The sequence below is a fragment of the Mesoplodon densirostris genome, chromosome 11, assembly GCF_025265405.1.
Source record: "Mesoplodon densirostris isolate mMesDen1 chromosome 11, mMesDen1 primary haplotype, whole genome shotgun sequence".
Taxonomy (NCBI): Eukaryota; Metazoa; Chordata; class Mammalia; order Artiodactyla; family Ziphiidae; genus Mesoplodon; species Mesoplodon densirostris.
In genome coordinates, this window is record NC_082671.1 from 78,330,370 (window position 1) to 78,353,266 (window position 22,897).

A 22,897-nucleotide genomic window follows, 5' to 3' on the forward strand; every position below is an offset into this window, starting at 1 on the left:
GTGGGAGGGAAATTAATACAAAGTCTTTGGGGGGGCAATTTGACAATCTCTTATCAAAATTTATAAGGCACAGACCCTTCAATCGAGCAGTTCCATATACAAGATTTTATCCTACAGGTATTATCTGTACAAGATATGCATAGAAGACTGTTCATTGTAGCATTGTTTATGCTTGTGAAGGGATAGAAACAGCCTAAATGTCCTTCATAAGAAACTCACTCAACAGTCATATATCCATTCTATGCAGTCATTAAAAATGATTCAGTGGGGCTTCCCTGGTGGCGCAGTGGTTGAGAGTCTGCCTGCCGATGCAGGGGACACGGGTTCGTGCCCCAGTCCGGGAGGATCCCGCATGCCGTGGAGCGGCTGGGCCTGTGGGCCATGGCCGCTGAGCCTGCGTGTCCGGAGCCTGTGCTCCGCAATGGGAGAGGCCACAACTGAGAGGCCCGCGTACCATAAAAAAAAAAAAAAAAAAAAAAAAGATTCAGTGAATTCACGTGTGCTGCTGTGCAAAGTTTTCCAAGACAGTAATTTTAAAAGGCAAGGTACAAAATACACACACACACACACACACACACACACACACACACACTGGTATACACGTAGAACATTACTGGAAGAATTTCACGAGAAACTCTTTAACAGTGGCTATTTTGGAAAATTAGGGTAGGTGGTAAATTCTTCATTGCATACCCATTGATTTGTCTGATTTCTCTTTTTTTTTATGATGAGCTTGTATTGAATTTTTAATATCAAATTTTAATTTCCTAACAAACCTATTACTTTCCTCTAAACACAATGAAGGCTGGAATCCAGACACCAGATATTCGGAGCATTTTCTGCAGGAAGCAAAACTACTCCACTGGAATGGAAGACATAAACCTTGGGACTTCCCTAGTGTTCACAACGACTTATGGGAGAGCTGGTTTGTTCCTGACCCTGCAGGGATATTTAAACTCCATCATCCCAACAGCTGATATAACACGACATTTTAAACATTTCCTGTATAAATAATGTGGAATTGTCCATTTGTAGCCTACTATACCACTGTTCTCTGTGAACAGTACCTTTGATACAAATGATCCACAAAAACAAAAAACCCTACTGTGTACAAATAGTACCTTGAATCATATAGGTATTGATTTACTTCCTTAAGTACAAGTGGCAATTATAGAAGATAATGTGAGTGAAACATGCTATTGGGAAGAAATAAACCCAGATAGATTTCAGCAATCAATTTGCTTAACTCTGAGTGAAATTATAGCCACAAATTTAAAAAATTTCTAAGTGTATTTTTCACATGTAGATATTTTTTAACAGGTTGTCAGTCTTGTCTTGGGTAGAATATATTACATTTAAAACATGAAATGTCTGAAAAAATAAAATATTCATAGATTTTTAATGATTTTCATTATACATTATTCTACATGTTAAATATAGTAGAAGACAAACTGATCTCAGGTTAACAAGGGGAAAGAATACAAGTCTTGCTAAAGAAAACAATGCAACTTAAGGATAATCATCTTCAATATTTTTTATTGTAAAAACCATCAGATTTTTAAATGAATTTAAAAACTTTTTAAATATTATTTAATGAAAAAGTCTCATATTGTTGTGTATAGGGTATATCAACATTTACTGTTCATCTGTCATATTTAATGAAAAACACCATTATTGTATGCTTGAAAAAAATCTTCAAACTCATTCTCTAGTGCGTGTCCATCATAATTTAAAAGGTATTTTCTCCACTCAAAAAAAAAATCTACGTAAGGCTGTACTTGTTAAAAACCAAAGCAATACCTAGTTACATGCTTTACAGAGTCCCAGGAAAAAATAATTAAATTGTTCCTAATCCCTGATGCAAGGCACTTCAAAGCACCTGCACAAAACATCCATGTAAACAGCAGTACAGAACGTGATTTAAATAACACGAATGACTTTTACACAGCTTTACCTAGACTAAAGGAAAAATAAAATCCATCATAGCTACAGCTACAAAAGTATGGTAAGATTCACAACAATAATTTGTATCTCTTATTACAAAAAAAACAGGCTACATAACCTTTTAGAAAAAAAACAAAACCTCATAAATATTTTCATATCAAGAAACAGCATGCTCCCTGGGTAGGTATAAAATCAGAATATTCCGAAGTGATCAGGAGTAAATGCAACTGGCATTTCTGAATACCCAGCTTTGATATCCACCAGGCCTAGTAGTCTGGACTATTTGTAGCACCATGGAAAATGCATTAGAAAATCACAAAGGTACATTACCTCAAAATAACCTGGCCATGAGGTTCACTTAGTCCATAGTAACAAATAGCAATGATGAAGAGAAATAATTTTTTTAAATTACTGGCTTATTCAATTTACCTAGCAAGAAAAATCCTGTATTATTTATTTTAGTACATCTCATGTACATAAAGCACCAGTTTAAATAAGATTATCAAACACCTCCAGCATCTTGTTACTCAGTCTGAAAGTTCATTTCTCATCATTTCCATGTTACATGCTTAAAGCCAAGGAGGATAAAATTTGGTGATAGATACTGAGAGAGACATTCAGTTCCTTCCCTATCAAATGTATGTCTCTCAAGTAAAACACAGATGAAGTAGCAAAATTTAAAAGCTCTTCTGCACTCTCTGGAACTTAACCATCCCAGCAGAATAGTTTCTGCCTACTAGAGGACCAACACATGGGGGTGAGAGGGCCAAAGCCAGGGCTCATGGCCCTGACATGTAAGGCCGGGTTAGCCTTGCTGCTGCAAGGCCATACTCTCCATTTCTACTACCAAGCAACTGTCACAAATGCTCACCCCTGGTAAAGCATTGAGGTCTGAGTGTGAATAGAACTCAGGAAGCCCATCAGACACCACTAAAAACTACCAACCCTCACAGATGAAAATCAGCACATTTGCCTCTTTACCAGTGGGAATCTTATCATCAGCATGCCCTTCTTACGCAGGAAAGGGATAACGGTGCGTCTAAGTTTATGCACAGTTAATAATCAAGTGTAAATATGCAGACTCTTTCATTTTTAAATTACAGGTTAAAAGTGACTCCCGAAAGAAAATCAATTTCTTTTTTTTTTTTTTTTTTTTTTTTTTGTGGTATGCGGGCCTCTCACTGTTGTGGCCTCCCCCGTTGCGGAGCGCAGGCTCCGGACGCGCAGGCTCAGCGGCCATGGCTCACGGGCCCAGCCGCTCCGCGGCATATGGGATCCTCCCAGACCGGGGCACGAACCCGTATCCCCTGCATCGGCAGGCGGACTCTCAACCACTTGCGCCACCAGGGAGGCCCCAATTTCTTCATAAATGAAAGATAGTTTATAAAAAGCTGGAATGAAGATTAATTCCAATACAAAAACTCATACACAAAAAACTCTACTTTCTCCTTCCAAAGTACTTATGTCCGTAAGTAGTTCTACTGTACCATGATTACATCACCAGAGTAAAATATGAATAAAATACTTCAGTTAACAAACCACTTTGAGGTGGTGTCAAGAGGGCCACTTCTTGACAACTGCATTAAAACTGCAGCATTTAAGCAGGGCTGAGAAACACCATTCTTAAGCATGGTTTCCTTCTTCCTGTTCTTGCATCCCACAGTGATTATTAAAGGAAGGAATCTGGTCTGTAAATGACTGGGTCATCCACTGCCCATTTGGAATGTCACTGAAAGTTGATCCTCCACTGTCAGCTGCTGGCGGGAGGGGTGGGGTGGAAGGGGGGAAGAATGTTAGTTTATTCTATTTGAAAGCTTTAAATGATCAATTAGGAGATTTTAACAGTCCAGTGAAGGAGAGCTGTTATTAAAATAGTTAAGCAAGCTTCTTGAATACAATTGTAAATTTCTATTCTATTTTAAGATATGGACTGATAAATCCTCATTTGTTATTCAAGGAGGGGAATGCACTTAGGATGACTTAGAGTCAGTGACTTAAAGAAAATGAGCTGTAAAAGCTTGTGAAGTTAAACACCAAATAACAATCGAATTTTCACTCTAAGTCACTAAATAGATTTTTGTATTTCCGTTCCCATTCTTCAGGAATTTACTCTCTCTAAAAAAACTTCTTTCCCCAATCCTGGCAAAACCAAGTCTTTGAAAAAAACAAACAGATGGAGGGGACATACTCAGCCCATCTGAAGAGAAGCCGCAAAGTTCACTACTGCACGGATTTTCACTATAAGCACCACCGTATGCTGCTTCATAACCCGGATCATACTTTTCTTCCTTCACTGCCATCTTCTTTGCATCCTCTGTGAGAAGGGTAAAAGGGATTTAAAACTGATTTTGTATAACAATTTTGAAGATAGCTTTATTCAAAAAACATTATCGTGAACAAATCTTTTTCTTGAATGTCACATCTGAGACACAACTTTCGCTTTAAACTCTTTGTAACATAAACCAAATTAACTCATAAAAGCTGTCAAAATCTATTAGATTTAATTTGAGGTGAGCTGCACTGTTTCTTGGCTCCTAGACATCTGCAGGAGCACCCAGATGAGACAGGAAGTCCTCGGGAAAAGGATTTTAATAGTGACTAACACCTGTTATCAGAGCACTCTGGCTGCCAATGTAATTGTTTTCTTTTCTCCTGCTTAATTTAAAATTCACAGCATACTTTCTATAATGTAGATACACATGAAACGAACAACAGGGGTGATAGTGGTAACATACCTTGGGCTAGCCGCAGGTCAAATGTATATTGCACCTCTTGGACTTCTGTGTTTCGCTCAATGCCTTTCAACTGATCTCTTAAGTCTTTCAGCTTAATGTAGTAATGAACTTTGTCCTGGGCTCGAGGAAACTGAGCACATCTTGCACTGGATGATGGCATAACATAGCAGAGCTAGAATCATAACATTTTGTAGTTATAGAAATCTTACATTTCTATTGAATCCACTCATCTTGAGATTGGAAAATCTGTCTTTCGGTTAATAACTTGATACTTATATAAATATATGCAAAATCAATAAAAGTAGCTGTGTTTGAGTTCAAATTTGTAATATTTACTTAGTACAAAGTCAATAAATCAAAAACAATGATGCTTCCCGCCTCCTCCAGTGTTCGTACAAAACGACATGTAAGTATACAATGAAAAGTCTTGGGCTTCCCTGGTGGCGCAGTGGTTGAGAGTCCGCCTGCTGATGCAGGGGACGCGGGTTCGTGCCCCGGTCCGGGAATATCCCACATGCCGCGGAGCGGCTGGGCCCGTGAGCCATGGCCGCTGAGCCTGCGCTTCCGGAGCCTGTGCTTCGCAACGGGAGAGGCCACAACAGTGAGAGGCCCGCGTACCGCAAAAAAAAACAAAAAACAAAAAACAAAAACAAAAACAAAAGTCTTTCCTCCAAATTCTGTTTCTATCCACCTAGCTCTCTTTTCCAAGGGCAATCAATTGCTAGTTCCAGTGGTTTTCCATGAATATATAATCAAATAAACGTATCTGATACATGTACTCTCCCTCACCCCTTTTAAAAACACACAAATGGTAACATTCTCTATTCCCTATCCTGCACCCTGCTTTTTTTACTCAACAATGTATCTCAAAGATAATTCTGTATCAGGTATCTATATCAGAGTAAAATAAGCTTCCTTTTGTATAGCTGTGTAGTAGTTTCATAATTTAACCAGAGCCCACCTGTGGGCATGTAGGTTGTTTCCAATCTTTTAATATTATAAGCGGTAGTGAAAAACTTTGTATATATTTAATTTTGAATATGTGTGAGTTTACCTGTTAGATAAATTCCTAGAAGTGGAATGGCTAGGAAGAAAGATATTTGCATTTATCATTTTGGATGACGATGACAAATTGTCCTTCACAGAGCATAAAATATATCAGGATGTATGTATCTTATATAAAAGAGTGAGGCTGCTGAATTTTGGACTTTCCAGTTGCAATTTTTTACAATTTTAAAATTGGCCTCTATACCAAATTTACAGAAAAAAAAACCAAACCGTTATTGACTTTCGTTTTGTTTATGCAACATTTAGAAAATCCTGATTCAGAAAGATGTGCAGGTGCAAATGCTACCAGGTTTTGTAATAGCACATTTTCCAAGCTCAAGATAGTCTTCAATTAAAGTGATACAGAAACTTGAAAAAGTAGATTTTTTCAAAGCTGGATCACTAATATCATCAATAACTCTGAATACTTCATGATAAAGAATAAATTTTATAAGATAAATGCACTCACAGATCTTTGTAAGAGCTAAAACTACCTATCTTGATATGATTCAGGTTCACTTATTATTGCACTACTATGATCACACATCCAAGAGACATACCTGAGCCTCATCTGGCATTTAAGGGACAATAATGCAGTACTTTATAGGAAGAAGTGAACTCATCTGTATAATTTTACCCAAGTAGACAAGGGTAGGCCTCAATTTAAAGAATGACCAGTGCTACAACCTACTTTATCAATCACATATTTGTTAAAAACAGAAGAAATTTAAAAAGAAGTTAAAATATATATTGGTGGCAGAAACTTTATTCTGAGGTCTCCACAAAAACTTGTCAGCACGTTGGCTTCTCGTCATTTAAAATGCTGTCTATAACACAGAGGTCTGTGCATGTGTATTTTTATTTTAAAAGTTGTAAACAGGGCTTCCCTGGTGGCGCAGTGGTTGAGAGTCCGCCTGCCGATGCAGGGGACATGGGTTCGTGCCCCGGTCCAGGAAGATCCCACATGCTGCGGAGCGGCTGGGCCCATGAGCCATGGCCGCGGAGCCTGCGCGTCCGGAGCCTGTGCTCCGCAACGGGAGAGGCCACAACAGTGAGAGGCCCACATACAGCAAAAAAAAAAAAAAAAAAAAAGTTGTAAACAAAACTTAAAACTATATTTAAGAAGCAAACTTTGAATCAAATGTCTGCAGAAACTCCACAGAAATTATAGAGTTTGAAAACCAATGTGTTATTTCATGATGCCTTTATGTATAAAGTCACAACTGAATAAGGGCTAACCCACTTGAATTTGATAAGAATATGCCATTAAATATATTTCGAATGAGCTTGTGAGCCAGCTCCTCTTGATATTTTAGCCAAATAACATAACTAACATAATGTCATAAAGACATTTATCTGACAAATGTTTCTTTTTCTAATAAAACTATAACAGTATCTGAATTAATTTGCAACTATTACTTCAAGTTGATATTATTCCACAAAATACAGTGTTTTTTTTTCACGGCATAAATTACAAATGGGCAGAACAAATAAAAAGGGGAAACTAGCTAGAGAATTCATATTTAGTTGACTTACAAATGTAGTTTTAAGGACTTACAGTTTCTGTGTCTGGGATCTTATGCGGTTGAAGTCCAAATTCTAAGTTCTTAACTTTTACTCCAAAAACTTCCTTACTAAAAATGTCATAAATACCTAAAATGAAATACAAGCATATTTACATTGCCCATAATGTTAGCAAAGAAAAAAGATAAAATTTAAAAGTAAATCTTACATTTTCCATTAAACACTGCTATTCGTGGCTGATATTTCTGTAATTTCTGCACTAGAATACGTCCTCCTTCACGAAATTCTTTACTAAAATCAAATTAAAAAGTAGTCAAAATATAAATATGGCAATATTTATAATATGCTAAATTCAGATAGCTTTCTATAAAAGATCAAGTCATATAACTGTTAAGCTCAGCTTAAACTAGATACATAGGATGCTCCTAGAGTACGTGAGGCTCCCAGCATGACCAAGGTTCCAACCTATAAAACCGAATGTTATGCAATCACCTGGAAATATCCTTGCTTCCTGGTGTCGTCCTTTCCACCATATTGGTGAATCCAATACCATATTTTCCTGGTAAAGTGTGATCATCCATGTGATTCAGTTGGACCTCACTCAGCCCTGACATAAACAGACACTTCCCTGTGAAAAAGAGAGTTCAGTTTATTTCTGTAGAAGGTCAAAGGTTTTTCTGTCCCATGTATTGATGTGGGTCTACTCTTGAAATTAAAAAAAAAAAAGATTTCGGATATTTAAAAAATTATAACATAGGTCAAATACCATACCAAGCAATTACTATGGGCTGGGTACTGTGCTAAGTCCTTCACATGGATTACCTCATTTAATTGTCATAACTATGAAATATTACTATTATTTATCTCCTTTTTACAGAGGGTCAAAGTAAATGCTTGTTGAGTACACAGCTAGTCAGTGTAGTAAACTTCGACACTGTTTAGCTTTTTAATAATTGGCAGTACCACCACCTGCCCCTGGAAAACCCTAAACAGATTAACATATACCAATGGACTCAGGGCATTTAAACATCTTGACAGCGGAGAAAACGAAAAGTTTAAACTTCTCTAGAAATTTTGTTTTCAAATAATGGAGACAACATGTTATTAGTTCAAAAAATACATTACTATAATTTGTCGTAAAGGTTTTTAATGCTGTTTACTTAATCAGCTAGTGTTTCCTGATTGTCTACTGTAGGCCTTGTCTATTAGGCAGTGTTATAATAGATAAGACGATTTATATATAGGACAATACAACAGGAGTTATACTTGGTTTTAAAACTCACTCTACTAGTATGAGGGTCTTCAACACTAATTTCTGCTAGATACAAAGCATCTGTGGAGAATGTCTCCAATCAGAGTCTCTCTTAACTACTACAGCTTGATTGCCAATGCATTTCATTTCTCCTAGGAAATAAGATGAGCAGAAACCTGGAAAGGTAAGTATTCTGTCTGTACTGGACAACGATGTACTATTGCTACTATTCTGTAGATAAAAGAATAGTAACAAAAAAGAAAAATCATTTTTAAAAAGGTGTTAAAACTCACTGAAAACAACTTAGACAAAAGAGAAAGTACTCCTTTCTCATGCCCCTCCACGCTTATACACCAAAATGTTAACAGCGCCAGATCATTTCAAACCTTTTATTTTTGTGTAAAAACACATAGAAAAGATGTATTATATCTACTCAACCATATAGTTTCTTTTTAAAAAACACAATTTGGTTTAAAAAAACAAGACCGGGCTTCCCTGGTGGCGCAGTGGTTGAGAGTCCGCCTGCCGATGCAGGGGACACGGGTTCGTGCCCCGATCCCGGAAGATCCCACATGCCGCGGAGCGGCTGGGCCCGCAAGCCATGGCCGCGGAGCCTGTGTGTCCGGAGCCTGTGCTCCGCAACGGGAGAGGCCACAGCAGTGAGAGGCCCGCGTACAGCAAAAAAAAAAAAAAAAAAAAAAAACAAGACCCAGGGCTTCCCTGGTGGTGCAGTGGTTGAGAGTCTGCCTGCCGATGCAGGGGACACGGGTTCGTGCCCCGGTCCAGGAAGATCCCACATGCCGCAGAGCAGCTGGGCCCGTGAGCCATGGCCGCTAAGCCTGCGCGTCCGGAGCCTGTGCTCCGCAACGGGAGAGGCCACAACGGTGAGAGGCCTGCGTACTGCAAAAATACAAACAAACAAAACACAAGACCCAAACTATTAACAAGAATATCTAGTTTAAAAGTAAAATATTAAAAAAGGTAGCCACAGGGACTTCCCTGGTGGTCCAGTGGCTAAGACTCCATGCTCCCAATGCAGGGGGCCTTTCCCTGGTCAGGGAACTAGATCCCACATGCTGCAACTAAAGTTCGCATGCCACAGCGAAGATCCCACATGCAACAACGAAGACCCCGTGTGCTACAACTAAGACCTGATGCAGCCAAATAAATAAATATTTTTAAAAATAAAAAAAATAAATAAAAAAGGTAACCACTTACAAAAATGGTTTCCAGGTCCAGGGTAATGATGCCCTTTGTAAGCAGCCATTAGTCCTGGGTTTATGCCAATCTACAAAACAAAATGTTTGTACATTTTAGTCTTGAAAAGTAGGCTTAAGTCTTAGAGCTTCCATGGAGGAGTGGTGGATAAAACTGAATTGATTGGGCTTCGCTGGTGGCACAGTGGTTGAGAATCTGCCTGCCAATGCAGGGGACACGGGTTCGAGCCCTGGTCTGGGAAGATCCCACATGCCGCGGAGCAACTAGCCCCGTGAGCCACAAATACTGAGCCTGCGCGTCTGGAGCCTGTGCTCCGCAACGAGAGGCCGCGATAGTGAGAGGCCTGCGCACCGCGATGAGGAGTGGCCCCCACTTGCCGCAACTAGAGAAAGCCCTCACACAGAAACGAAGAGCCAACACAGCCATAAATAAATGAATAAATAAATAAATAAAAATTTTTTAAAAAAGCAAAATTCCTTAAAAAAAAAAAAACTGAATTGATTAAAATAAAAATCTAATCCAGCATCAGAAGCTATTGCTTTATCAAGGACCAACTCTTGACCTGAACAAAGTATTCCATTTTGAGGAAAGAGATTTCCTTTATATTAAAAGTTTTGGTGTTGTTTTTAAAAACCAGTTTGACTCCCTCATATCCCCAGCAGCCTCACCCCAACTGGGCTGGAAAGAGAGAGGAGCTGGAGCAATCAATCAACCTGAGCCCAGGTCCAGCCACAAGTCTGCTTCTCAGCTCCCAACAAGCAGCTGACTCCACATCATCTACACAGTTGTTTCCATGCTGATGTTGCTTACAGTTACTGACAAAAATCAAAGTTCAAAATCAGTGTTATCATTTATGGAGGACCCACAGGTGTCATGCAACCTAAGTGAGTCACGTGGATTATTTTATGTAATTGCAATCCCTATGCCAAAGGATCCACCTTCATCCTGTCCTCACCCCTGCTTCACCAATGAGGAAACTGGTGTTTAGGAAGGTTCAGGCTTGTCTGTGGTCATACCCACGTGGCAGGATGTGAAAGCAGACAGCCCTGCCCCCTGAGCCCACCCTCTTAAACTCACCCATACAATACAACCTTAAGAAGGTGACTCCATTTACTACCAAGAGGATCTTAGAAATGGCTCTTTTCAGCAAAATGCTATTTGCAAGGATATGGTTAAGTAAAGTTAATCCACTAATGCTATTTATAAAACCAAAGGAGAACAAATGTCCTTACAATCACAATGTCCAGATTGAAGGTCAAAATGTCCGGTAGAGTCTTGGTCAAAAGTTCAGCTTCTGAAACACCATTGAACCGGTCTACTTTTCTTTTCACTTTAAATGTGTCTGTAATTTTTTCTTGCTTTTCTTTTGATTTTGTGGACTTGCCAGATTTTTTGGTTTCAGCGGGTTTTTTGGGTTCCACTGGTGTTTTTGGTTCTGTTGTTCTGGGTTTTCTTTTCCTTCCTCTTGGAGTCTCTGAAACACAATGATTTCCAAGACGTAGATGCAAAAAAACTTAACTTACAAGCTTTATGCAGCTTTCCCAGAAAAGTCACCCCATCAACATCCTTTCTACTTTTTTATTTCCCAACATCACTCTCCTCTGCAATACCTCCCCCTCCCTTCTGGGTCTATGTGGCCTCAACCCCACCCTCCTTCCTCTGCTAGCTGTTCTTGGGATGAAACGTCCTTTATAATCATAGATTGAATTTCCACACAATATTACCTGGCATCTTGGCCTCCCCAGGGGTGCAAAGTATCTATGTACCATTTTATAAGAATTCTAAATGTAAATACATAAATAGTTAAGTCAATAAATGAAAGAATAAATAGAAAAACAGGGAGGAAGGGAAACATTTTAATTCAGTTTCCCCGTAATTTCCAGCAGAACTCAAATGGCTTGTGGGCTTGTTTTAGGGACCGAGCGTATATTCTGTTCCCCACACAGTCGAAGAGGTGAATTGAGATATGCTGGGGATGAACTCTCTGGGCTGGCAGTACTTGTCAAAAGGTAAGACTAGGGCTCTGATCTCAGGACCTCAAGCAGAGTTTCTCAATCTTGGCCCTACTGACATTTTAGGCTGAACGATTTGGGGCTGTGAGGGCCTGTCCTGTACATTCAAGTATGTTTAACAGCAACTGGGGCCTCTACCCACTAGGTGCCAGTAGCACCCTGCCAGTCATGGCAATCAAAAGTATCTCCGGACAATGCCAAATGTTCCTTGGGGGAAAATTACCTGTGGGCAAGCACCAGCGATATAAAATTACCCAAAGGAAGTCTTGATTTTGTCATCCGTAACTCTTTAACGTGGCACTTCATTCTCGGGCCCCTATCCCATTCCGCTACTATTTGGCGTTTCCTCAACTGAGCCTCCCATCCGTCCTCTCTTCTCCTCCTCACACTGCTTCAGCCACTCCCTATGCCAAGGGGTCCACCTCCATCGGCTGGTGGCTGGAGAAGTCCTAGTGCTCCCTGCCCGGAAAGATAGAAGAGTCGAGGGCAGGGTGGATCTCCAATGCAGTGGAGTTAGATGTGCTCCTGCAACCATAAACTGAACTCTGAGCACATTCCTTACACCGTACTGCTACACCGAGGAGAATCGTTACCCTCTCCACCATCCACCCCCAAATCTGTACTCCTCTCTTCTAATTCCCTGTCTTGGTGAATGGTACCTCTTTCTCCCTCACCTCCCACAAGAAATCCATGAACCATGGCCTCGCCTCCCAGTTCTGCCCTGCTCTCTACCATATTATCATATACATTATTATTATTTGATACATATTATGATATATCTCTATTATAGTCTATCCTCTATGATATTAAAATATCCATCTATATTTAAGTCCCCCTCTAATTCCATTCTCTCAACAGCTTCCTATCGCCTTCAGAATTGAACACATTCTTTAGGTTAAACAAGAAGCCTCGACTGACCCCTAATCCAGCCTCACCTCTCACCATTTCTTTGCTATACTCCAGACTCCGATAACACAGAATCACAGTTTTTCAACTGTGTCATGCTTCTTCATGTCTGTGGTTCGGTGCACACTGCTCCCTTGGCCTGGAATTTCCCCCAACCCATTTGTCATGTGCTTCATGTGCTACTCCCTCGCTGCTGAATTTCAGAGCTCTGGGAAGCTGCCTCTGAGCCTCAGTCCAAGTTAGGTGCCAGCCCCGCAGCATCCTGTGCCCCTCTGTATCACTTAGCGTACAGAGGAGTTCCATGTTGACTAGATCAGGAGATATTTGAGGGCAGGATCCATGTTCTTTTAGTCCCCAAAACCTATCACAGTGCCTGGCACTTATTAAGTACTTAAAAAGTGGATTAAAATTTTTAATACAAAACCAGAGTTAAAATTCATCATTAAACCCTTTCTTAAATATGTTGGCTAATGCAGTAGCTAATTTTCCGAAGTACCCTGGTGAAAACTACCTTGTGTGGGTTCCTGAGCAGGAGCTGGGGCTGGAACTTCTTCTGGCATTTCTTGTTCATTCATAACTGCCATAGGCACTTCAGCCATCATTTGTTGGAATGGAAATGTATAAAAAGCTTGCGCTTGCTGAAGGGAACAGCTGAAAGAACAATTAAGGATAAGATAAGAAGACAAGATTACCCAAATGTAAGGTTAAATGATCAGCTCTAAAAAACCGTCAGGATCCAAATATTTGTAACCAGATTATAGTGTTTATTTAGAGTTGACCACAGAAGCAAAGAGAGGAAGAAGATCTCTTCCCATATGTACACATTTACCCATCCTTTACTGGGTGCCTACTAACCATCTATAATTAACTTTCACACTGTTTTAATGACAAAATGTGTCATCAGTAAAGCTTACCAGTCCTGTCAGGTAAGCCTGTACTTCCCTGAAATAAGATCACGGGAATCTTCTAGTAGACAGTTGAAAGGCCCACCAGCCCATACAGGGTTGAAATACCCACAAAAATAATTTGTATGGGCCTCCCTGGTGGCGCAGTGGTTAAGAGTCCACCTGCCGATGCAGGGGATACGGGTTCGTGCCCCGGTCTGGGAGGATCCCATATGCCGCGGAGCGGCTGGGCCCGTGAGCCATGGCCGCTGGGCCTGCGCATCCGGAGCCTGTGCTCCGCAACGGGAGAGGCCACAACAGTGAGAGGCCCGCATACCGCAAAAAGAAAAAAAAATAATAATAATTTGTATTCCTACCTTCAGTATTTAATCTTCTCGTCACAAAGATCCCCTGCAATTTAAATGTTTTTTTTTCAGTTTTATTGAGATATAGTTGACATGTAACATTGTGTAAGTTTAAGGTGAACAACAGTGTTGATCTGACACACATATACTGCAAAATGATTACCACCATAGCCTTAGCTAACACTTCCACCGGGGCACATAATTACCATTTCTTTCTTGTGGTGAGAACATTTCAGATCTGCTCTCAGCAACTTTCAAGTATATCCTTCAGCGTTATTCGTTATAATCACCATGCTGTACATTAGATCCCCAGAACCTGTTAATCTTGTAACTTGAGGTTTGTGCCCTTTGACCAACATCTCCCCATTCCTTAAGAACTTAAGGTTCTCTTTTGATTTACTTGCCTGTTTACTTATGTATTCATTGGATTTGTTTTTTTTAACGGTTGCTGGGGTTTTTTTGCCACTAAATGAGGACTAGAAATGGATATTTCCATAAATATCTGTGAATTTATGGAAAAGACTTCTCTAAACCTCTCTTCTGAACATGATTTAAACTCTGTTCAAAGTGTTCTGTTCAATGTAAGGAACACAGGCCTTCACAGAAAACAAATGCTAAAAATATTTCTGGTGACTATAAACCACTACCCCAAGCTGTTGTTATCAGCACAAAGCTAGGGAAGTAAACCCACATTTTATGAAACCTGAGTTATAGCTGATGCCAAAAAAATGCCATTAAATATGCAGAAGGAAGAAAAACACTAGGAAATAAAATGGATAAGCACCATTTACCATTTGGAGAGAAAAGCCATGTTTTCTGGGGCAAGCTTAATAGTTTCTTTGTCTGTGATGTGTGGACAAAGGAAACAGGGTGCTCAGAAAGCTGAGGTTAAAAAGGCAAACCAGTACACGGTAAATGCATGAACTTTACAACATGTAAATCATACCTTAATAACTTGGTTCTTAAAAAAAGAAGGCCAACTAAAACATTCCCCGGGATAAACTTAAATGGCCCAGGCAGACACGGAGTTACAAACTACCTGTGGGTGGCTAGGCTAGAACACTGGAGGATCAAAGAAAAACAGGGGCCCAATCTCAATGGACAAAACAATGGCGAAGCATTTTAGCTTCAAGCTATCTTTAAGGGTAAGATGGTAAAGAAAAGATGAAGAATTAGTGAGAAAGATATTAAACTATATATCTGAAGAGTTTTATTTCTTTAAATACATTGTTTTCAAATTATATGAAAAAATAAAGACAATACAATGATTTAGTAAACTATAGTACATTAACATGAGTCTACTATGCAGCTACTAAAAATTAAATTTATTGATATGTAAAAGCACAGAAAATGTTTAATATATAAAAAGTGGAAAAGAATACAAAATAACATTGTGCGCTAAGGCTGCTCATGGAGAAAGTATGTAGACAAGGACTAGAAGTTACGTTGTGAAATTGAAAAGAAGCAAAGGGCTTAAACCTTGCCTGGCACAAAGTCAAATGTTCTCTTTTTTCACACTTTCCTTTAATAATATTCATAGCACTTTTGGATAAATTGTCCAAATACTGGCTGTGTTTATGACTGAGATATGCTCACGAGGAGCTGGATATATAGCTAGGTTAGTCGAGAGATCTCATGTGGCTACCCTTGGAAATTCCAGTAAAGCGCACTGTAACTTCGGACTGTGGCCAGTGATGGTTTCCTGAGGTCTAAGGGCCCCTTTCAGCTAGAATATATAAAAGAAAACTCGTGTGGTCACAGTAAGTGAGTGTCGCATTGTCAGGGAGGCAGCGTCTCACCCTCCCCCATGTTTATTGTTACGGCTCTCAAAACTTCACATATCTGTCCCATTTTGAGCACTTCACAAAAATCCACTCTTAAAAATATAAGAACAAGGGCTTCCCTGGTGGCGCAGCAGTTAAGAATCCGCCTGCCAGTGCAGGGGACACAGGTTTGAGCCCTGGTCCGGGAAGGTCCCACATGCCGCGGAGTAACTAAGCCCGTGCGCCACAACTACTGAGCCTGCGCTCTGGAGCCCGTGCTCCACAAGAGAAGCCACCACAACGAAGAGTAGCCCCCGCTTGCCGCAACTATAGAAAGCCCGCCTGCAGCAACAAAGACCCAACGCAGCCAAAAATAAAAAATAAAAAAAAAAAAATTAAAAAAAAATATATAAGAACAAGGGAAACACCATTCCCATTACAAAAGGATTCTGAACTTAAAAAAAAATGAATTTCCAAAATGTGGCTCCTTTAGCATATTTAGGGGTCATTGAATTCTGACTTTCAGAAACTGAAAACCAAAATTTCAGAATTCAGCTGGCTGAAGAAAAAGTGAAAAATACGTAAGAGAAAATGTGGTCTTATTTTAAGAGATATGCATCAATTTTTTTAAAAAAATCCAGAAACTTGGCTATAATACGGATGCGTCCCTTAATCTTTCTAAAATTATCCCTGGCACTTTACAGTAAGTTTAATTAGAAAAGAAATAGAGAAAGCTATGAAAAATAGAATGTATAAATTCTGAGGTAATGTACTATTTTTGAGCATGCAATTTAGCTTGATTATCTTAACAGCTTCCTAACAGCCGGAACAAAAGGAAAGAGGAGGGCTTCCCTGGTGGCGCAGTGGTTGAGAGTCTGCCTGCCGATGCAGGGGACGCGGGTTCGTGCCCCGGTCCGGGAAGATCCCACATGCCGCGGAACGGCTGGGCCCGTGAGCCATGGCCGCTGAGCCTGCGTGTCCGGAGCCTGTGCTCCGCAACGGGAGAGGCCACAACAGTGAGAGGCCCGCGTACCAAAAGAAGAAAAAAAAAAAAAAGGAAAGAGGGTGGACTACAACATTCTTACTACTCGGAGAAGACAGCACGCTACACCTGTACCAAACCCTTTATGCACTTGAATGCTAGGAAACTAGAGCTCTGGATAATTAAATTTTCTATTATCTAATAATGGTTAAATTTGGAAGCAGCATGAACCTATTTCAACCTTAATGTGAAAATATTTCCTAAATACATTTGTTATATTTATATAGGATAACTGCCACTTCAGAATTCTGCAATGTTTATGAACAATAATTTTCTCAATATTAGAGACAGAGGAGCACTTAGCATCCTCTCAGGACCTCCGTTCCCTCCCCATGAAAATGAGCGGTGAGATTCCATGATTTCCACATACACGGAGAAAGTGTAGGAAATAAGACCAAACCTGTCCAGACTCAGAACGGACCCCAGAGCATTTTAATTTTCTATAATTCCCTGATATCAAACTTACGAGCATGATAAATGATTTCATTTCCCCTTGTTGACTTTTCTCCCCTATCATTTGTGTTTGTCTCCACACACAAATGTTCTGGACACCTCTCCCCTTTTCCTGCAGTTAACCCTTTCCTCTCTCCTAGCCTCCATTTACAGCCCCTGCACCTGAACAACAGTGCTCAAAGGACTGGTTTTTTACCACTGTCTGAAAGTCATGAAGTGTGTATTTTCCAAAGGTCTTTCTCAAAACACACACGGGCATGCATGTGCGCACGAGCGTGCGCGCGTGCACGCACACACACGCACACACACACAGAGTTGACTAAGGAGTCCAGTTAATTTAGATTTTGCTGCATTTCAAAAAACTAACTTGGGGCGGTGGGATGAATTGGGAGAGTGGAACTGACATATATACACAACTATGCATAAAATAGATAACTAATGAGAACCTCCTGTATAGCACAGGGAACTCTACTCAATGCTCTGTGGTGACCTAAATGGGAAGCAAATCTAAAAAAGAAAAGATATATGTATACGTATAACCGATTCACTTTGCTGTACAGCAGAAACTAACACAACACTGTAAAGCAACTATACTCCAATAAAAATTAAAACAAACAAAAAACCCAAAAAACTAACTCTTTAAGGTTTCTCTAAGATGAATGACTCCAACTTCTTTAACCTTCAGTTATTTTCTACTATTTTAAAGATGTAAGTTGCTTTTTTTCTAAATATATTTGTCTTAGTTTGTTCAGGTTGCTATACAAAACACCATAGACTGAGTGGCTTATAAACAACAAACATTTATTTCTCACAGTTTTGGAGGTTGGAAAGTCCAAGTTCAAAGTGCTGGCAGATTTAGTGACTGGTGAGGGCCTACTTTATGGTTCATTTTAGGTTGACTTCTTGCTGTGTCCTCACACGGGGGAAGGGGTGAGGGATCTCTCTGGGATCTCTTTTACAAGGGCACTAATTCCAATTAGGAGGGCTCTGCCCTCATGACCTAATCACCTCCCAAAGGCCCCACCTCCAAATAACCTAACCATATGTTAGGTTTCAACATATGAATTCTGGAAGGACACAAACATTCACTCTATAGCAACATTTTATTACCTTCATTTAAACAAGCATACACAACGCTGAATACTTACAAAATAACGATCAATGCTAAATAATCCAAATGCTCAATTAAAAGGGACTAGTTACATAAATTATGATGGAATACATTATAACTATTTAAAGCCTACATTAAATATTGCTAAGTGGAAGTGCGTGTATTCACCATGCATTACTGGGTACTTACTGTGCAGGGTCTACTAGAAACTGTAAACACAAAAAACTGAGAATGAGCCAGAATCCCAACTCATTTAACTATTGTGCATATAGCACAATTTCAAGTTTCCTCACTATCTGGTCATTTTTCTAGTGCTTAGGATAAAACAAAATAAAAATACTCCATAGCCTCATCATCCTGAAACTGAGCAGGGCTATCAACTTCCTCATTCTGGAGACATATTACAAAATCATTACATTAGCTTTACTGGCACCAACATTATACCGTTGATTCATACTGAATTTACCATCAATGAAAACTGCCCTTTATCACCGTGCCCTTATCTCATACCTATAGCACTGTTCTATCTATACTTAAGCACAGGATTGTGCCTCTTTTTGTAATAGATGATTCACATTCCAGCCAGTTGGGATTGACCTGGATTCTGACTCAATCTATCAATTCCACAAACCCCTCACAGACTTGGGTCACTCAAATATTTTATCAGCATGCCATCAGCATCTTGAAGCTGTGAAACACTGAAAAGTTGGCGTAGGACTACACGGCACATCAGTATAGACCTCTCTTCAGCCTGGCCTTGACTCTCAGTAGTAAAGCAGTTTTGATTTCACCTATGAGGACTGCCACCAGTCTATCCTTACCTTGCCCACAAAACGTACAGATGTTAGGGAGGCCAACTTTGAAGCTACACTGCTTCAAACCCACTACAAAGTGGGTTCAAATTTCAGCTCTGCCATTTACTAGTTCTATAGGCAGGTTCCTTAACCTCTTTATGTCCCAGCTTCCACATCTGTAAAATGGGGACAGAAGCACCTAATTCACTGATTATGAGAATAAAATTAGTTAACACATGTAAAACACTTAAAACAGTGCCTGGTATGTAATACATTTGTTATAATGAAAACAAAGACAACAGGGGATGATTAAATATTCTAGGTACCCCTGTCATCCACCTTCTGATGCTGTCCAGCCTAGTATCATTATCAAAAAGGGAATGAACCTAGCCTGGTAGGTCTTGCTTTATTCTGAACTTATACTGTAGCTTAGTGGTCACTAGTTCCTTTTAAATATGTTCAATAGCCACTGAGAAGTAAAAATTTTATTTAGGATCAAAGTCAATAAATTCCACGACAGACTCCACCTGTGGAATATAAAAGGGATCCATGTGTTTATTTTCAGACTTTAGGCCCCTCTCCTGTTGTCTACAAGTTATTAAAGAACGCTGTAATCTGGCCTCTCACTTGAAATACAACTCATCTGGATCAGGAAACATGATTTCTGTTAGAGCAGCTAAAAGTTCTCTTAAATGACCTCATTGATCTTGAGCTTTAAACCTAACAATCATTCGGCCATTTTCCATCTACAATCATTTTTCTTAACGTGAAATGAAACATCAAAATCAGAACTAAGTGCTTATATTTTCTGTCATCTACTAACAACATGCCAGTGACCAAGGCAGAAAACCCAAATCTTTCTTGTCCTTCTTATTGTCCACACTAACTCAAAAAAGTTCTTGGTCTCTTTAACATTTCTAGAAAGCCCAATCTCATCTGAGGGTTAATCTTAACTGTCTGTATTCTCGGTGGTCTGTGTCACACGTTTCCAGTCATTTTTGACTTGGCATCCTACTTCCCATCTTTGGTAAATGTCCTTTTCATGCTTGAGCTCATTAGAAACATACTGGTCCTCTTCTTCCTTTTTTCCTCTCTGTTTAGACTGTAAGTACTTATTTAGACTCTTGAACTATTCTCTCTTTTTAAAAAAAGGGATCTATATCTATGGAATTTTTTCTTTGAATTTTTTGAAATTAATCTTCCAAAGTAAATAGTAAATTCACTATACCCAAAGTTCCATGCCATTCCTTGATTAGCACCAAGTCAAGGATGATAGAGAACCACCTTCTCAGGATTACCTGGGGCCTGAGTCATTTCAGAATGCCCAAGGATAAACTCCTGAGAGTACTAACACAGAATTCTCCATATTTCCCAAGGTGAAAGCTTTGCAAATCAAAATAAAAAATGATCTATAACCCAATGGATTAAGTTAAGACCAAATATAAGTCAGACAGTTTTGAGCTAAACATTGTACCAGAGAGACCTATTACTTTGCTGTAAGGCACTGAGTAAGGTCTGACAATGTGAACAACCAGCCCTCCCCAAATCTGCATTCTGGAACAGGCATGATGGACGACCGGACTCTGCCATTTTATTTAAGGTATTGAGCGTCCAGATTTTGGTGTTCGCGAGGGGCCTGGAACAAATCTCCCGCGGATACGGAGAGATGACTGTAATTTACTTCATGGAAGGTGTTACCCAGGTTTCAATTCTGATCTGAAGATCACAAAGATGAGAGTGATTTCCACAAGTTTTGGTGAATTCTTTTATTTGTAAAGTTCTTCACGGAAAGAAATAGAATTATTTCAGGATTTGATTCATAATGTCAAGATGAAGTCTGCACTTTATCTACATATATCTCCTTCCCTAAACTCTAAGACAATCTATGTTGGTTACTTAAGCACACCCCTTCCACAAAACGCCGACTCACAGCATGTCACAACTGGATTCCACAGACGCCCTATTTCACAGATATGAACAGGCCCAGAGAAGTTTAGTGTCTTGCTCAAGTTCAGGGCCCAATGGCCAAAAAGTCAGGATAATTCTTTTTTTTTTTTTTTTCTTTTTGCGGTATACGGGCCTCTCACTGCCGTGGCCTCTCCCGTTGCGGAGCACAGGCTCCGGACGCGCAGGCTCCAGACGCGCAGGCGGGCCCAGCCGCTCCGCGGCATATGGGATCTTCCCGTACCGGGGCACGAACCCATGTCCCCTGCATCGTCAGGCGGACTCTCAACCACTGCGCCACCAGGGAAGCCCCAGGATAATTCTTCATTAGGTCTAACACTATTGTATTCCAATGTAAACCTTTTTTTTTTTCTTTTAAAAACTCTGTTACCATATTTAATTCATTTGGCTTTCCATCTGGGGTTCCAATTTCGAGATCTCTGCTTTTGCAAAACTCTCCACGCCTCTTACACTCCCCAAAGGACATATTACAAGTAAATTCTTAAGAGAGTCCCGAGACCACTAGAACACAATTTCAGATGACTTCTTGGGAGTGTTATTCCTAGCCCCAGAATTCAAGAGCTCTAGTGCGGCAATGTTACCTACCCTGTGCCCCTGACGTACACCTTTGAGGAAGGAAGACACAGTAAATCTACAACTCTGAGATGAAAACTCCTGGAGTGACACGTGTGATACTACATCCTTACAGCTCTGCACGGTAATGGAGGGTGAAGGGAAATGTAGCCAAGAAAGGTAACCAGAGACAAATACTAACCGGAGACTGCTGGTTGCTCATTATCGCATTTTAATGCTGGCTAGGTGCCGGGAAGGACTGGAGAGGGGAGCCCAGATGCAAGCAGCAAACAGGCTGAGGGACCTATGCAACGGGCGGCCCGAGCAGGCCGCCAGTGCGCACGCGCGGCCCCGGCCTTTGTACTGGGGCCGTGGCCTTAAAGACCCCCTGCGTGCGTGCATGCGCGCGCGCGCCCGCGGCCCGCCCCGCGGCGAAGGGCGCGGGGGGAGGGGTGGTGCCCCGCCCCGGCCTTACCTGCCTGCGTTCTCCGCTTCCATTCCGTGCTGCCGATCGCGCGCGCAGCTACTTCTGCCCGGCAAGCGAGCGACCGGACACTGTAGTACCGTGGCCCAGGCACGTACTGCGGTATGGTAATAACCAGACACTTAGATTCGATTGCTGGCAGAACTGGGACAGCGGCTGGCGCTCAAGCTCCTCCCCCAAGTTTCTAGTCCCCCTCCCCCCAGGCCAGACCCACCCTCCGTCCGGCGCTTCCGTCTGCCCGGAGCCAAATCACACGCCCTGTGCTTGTCACATGATGCAGGGCAGTCCAATCACGTTCTCTCCCCTCTCGTTGGTTCTTCTGCTTGCCACTTGGCCTTCCGGGAAAGGTGGAGGATAAAAAGGCAGGGATGGGGGAACGCTCTAGGGAGTGTTCCGCCCGGCTTTTCGGTGGTGGGCTGGTGGCTGGAGTTGGGGGAAGTCCTCTCTGTGGGCGCTATGTAGGTGGGGCGGTTATGCTTATCACAATTATCCAGGCCTTTCCACCTGGATAATTTTATTGCGATTAAAAACAGCGATTTGGGGCCTCCCTGGTGGCACAAGTGGTTGAGAGTCCGCCTGCCGATGCAGGGGATACGGGTTCGTGCCCCGGTCTGGGAGGATCCCATATGCCGCGGAGCGGCTGGGCCCGTGAGCCATGGCCGCTGAGCCTGCGCGTCCGGAGCCTGCGCGTCCGGAGCCTGTGCTCCGCAACGGGGGAGGCCACAACAGTGAGAGGCCCGCATACCGCAAAAAAAAAAAAAAAAAAAAAAAAAAAAAACAGCGATTTGCATTAATTATCAAGTAATTACTATGATGTAGGAGAAAGCAGAGACTTTGGTATCAGAA

At 40.9% G+C, this 22,897-nt stretch overlaps 2 protein-coding genes across 10 annotated transcripts in view; one reads left to right on the forward strand and one right to left on the reverse strand.

Annotated features, from left to right (window-relative positions):
- Positions 1-5,011, forward strand: part of GLT8D2 (glycosyltransferase 8 domain containing 2) — a 51,891-nt gene extending 46,880 nt beyond the window's left edge. For 2 of the 7 annotated variants that reach the window (XM_060111960.1, XM_060111961.1), the window contains one exon: positions 805-1,671. In XM_060111960.1, coding sequence (XP_059967943.1) covers positions 805-977 — 173 coding nt within the window. In that variant the 3' untranslated portion in view covers positions 978-1,671. Of the gene's footprint in view, positions 1-804; positions 1,684-4,046 lie in introns of those variants that run through there. The other 5 variants (XM_060111966.1, XM_060111967.1, XM_060111963.1 and 2 more) reach the window with 5 other exon arrangements.
- TDG (thymine DNA glycosylase) lies at positions 1,582-22,237 on the reverse strand. 3 transcript variants are annotated; one of them, XM_060111959.1, is made up of 11 exons: positions 22,043-22,237; positions 13,900-13,933; positions 13,150-13,289; positions 10,953-11,194; positions 9,721-9,790; positions 7,743-7,878; positions 7,459-7,541; positions 7,285-7,379; positions 4,680-4,851; positions 4,133-4,258; positions 1,582-3,701 (listed from the first exon to the last, which is right to left on the reverse strand). In XM_060111959.1, exons 3-11 carry the CDS (start codon positions 13,238-13,240, stop codon positions 3,568-3,570), a joined length of 1,149 nt encoding a protein of 382 aa, XP_059967942.1. In that variant the 5' UTR covers positions 13,241-13,289; positions 13,900-13,933; positions 22,043-22,237; the 3' UTR covers positions 1,582-3,567. The 3 variants fall into 3 exon arrangements, with proteins under 3 accessions (XP_059967942.1, XP_059967941.1, XP_059967940.1); XM_060111958.1 differs by lacking the exon at positions 13,900-13,933 and having other exon boundaries at positions 1,582-3,698; XM_060111957.1 differs by lacking the exon at positions 13,900-13,933.
- Between the last annotated feature and the right edge of the window lie 660 nt (positions 22,238-22,897).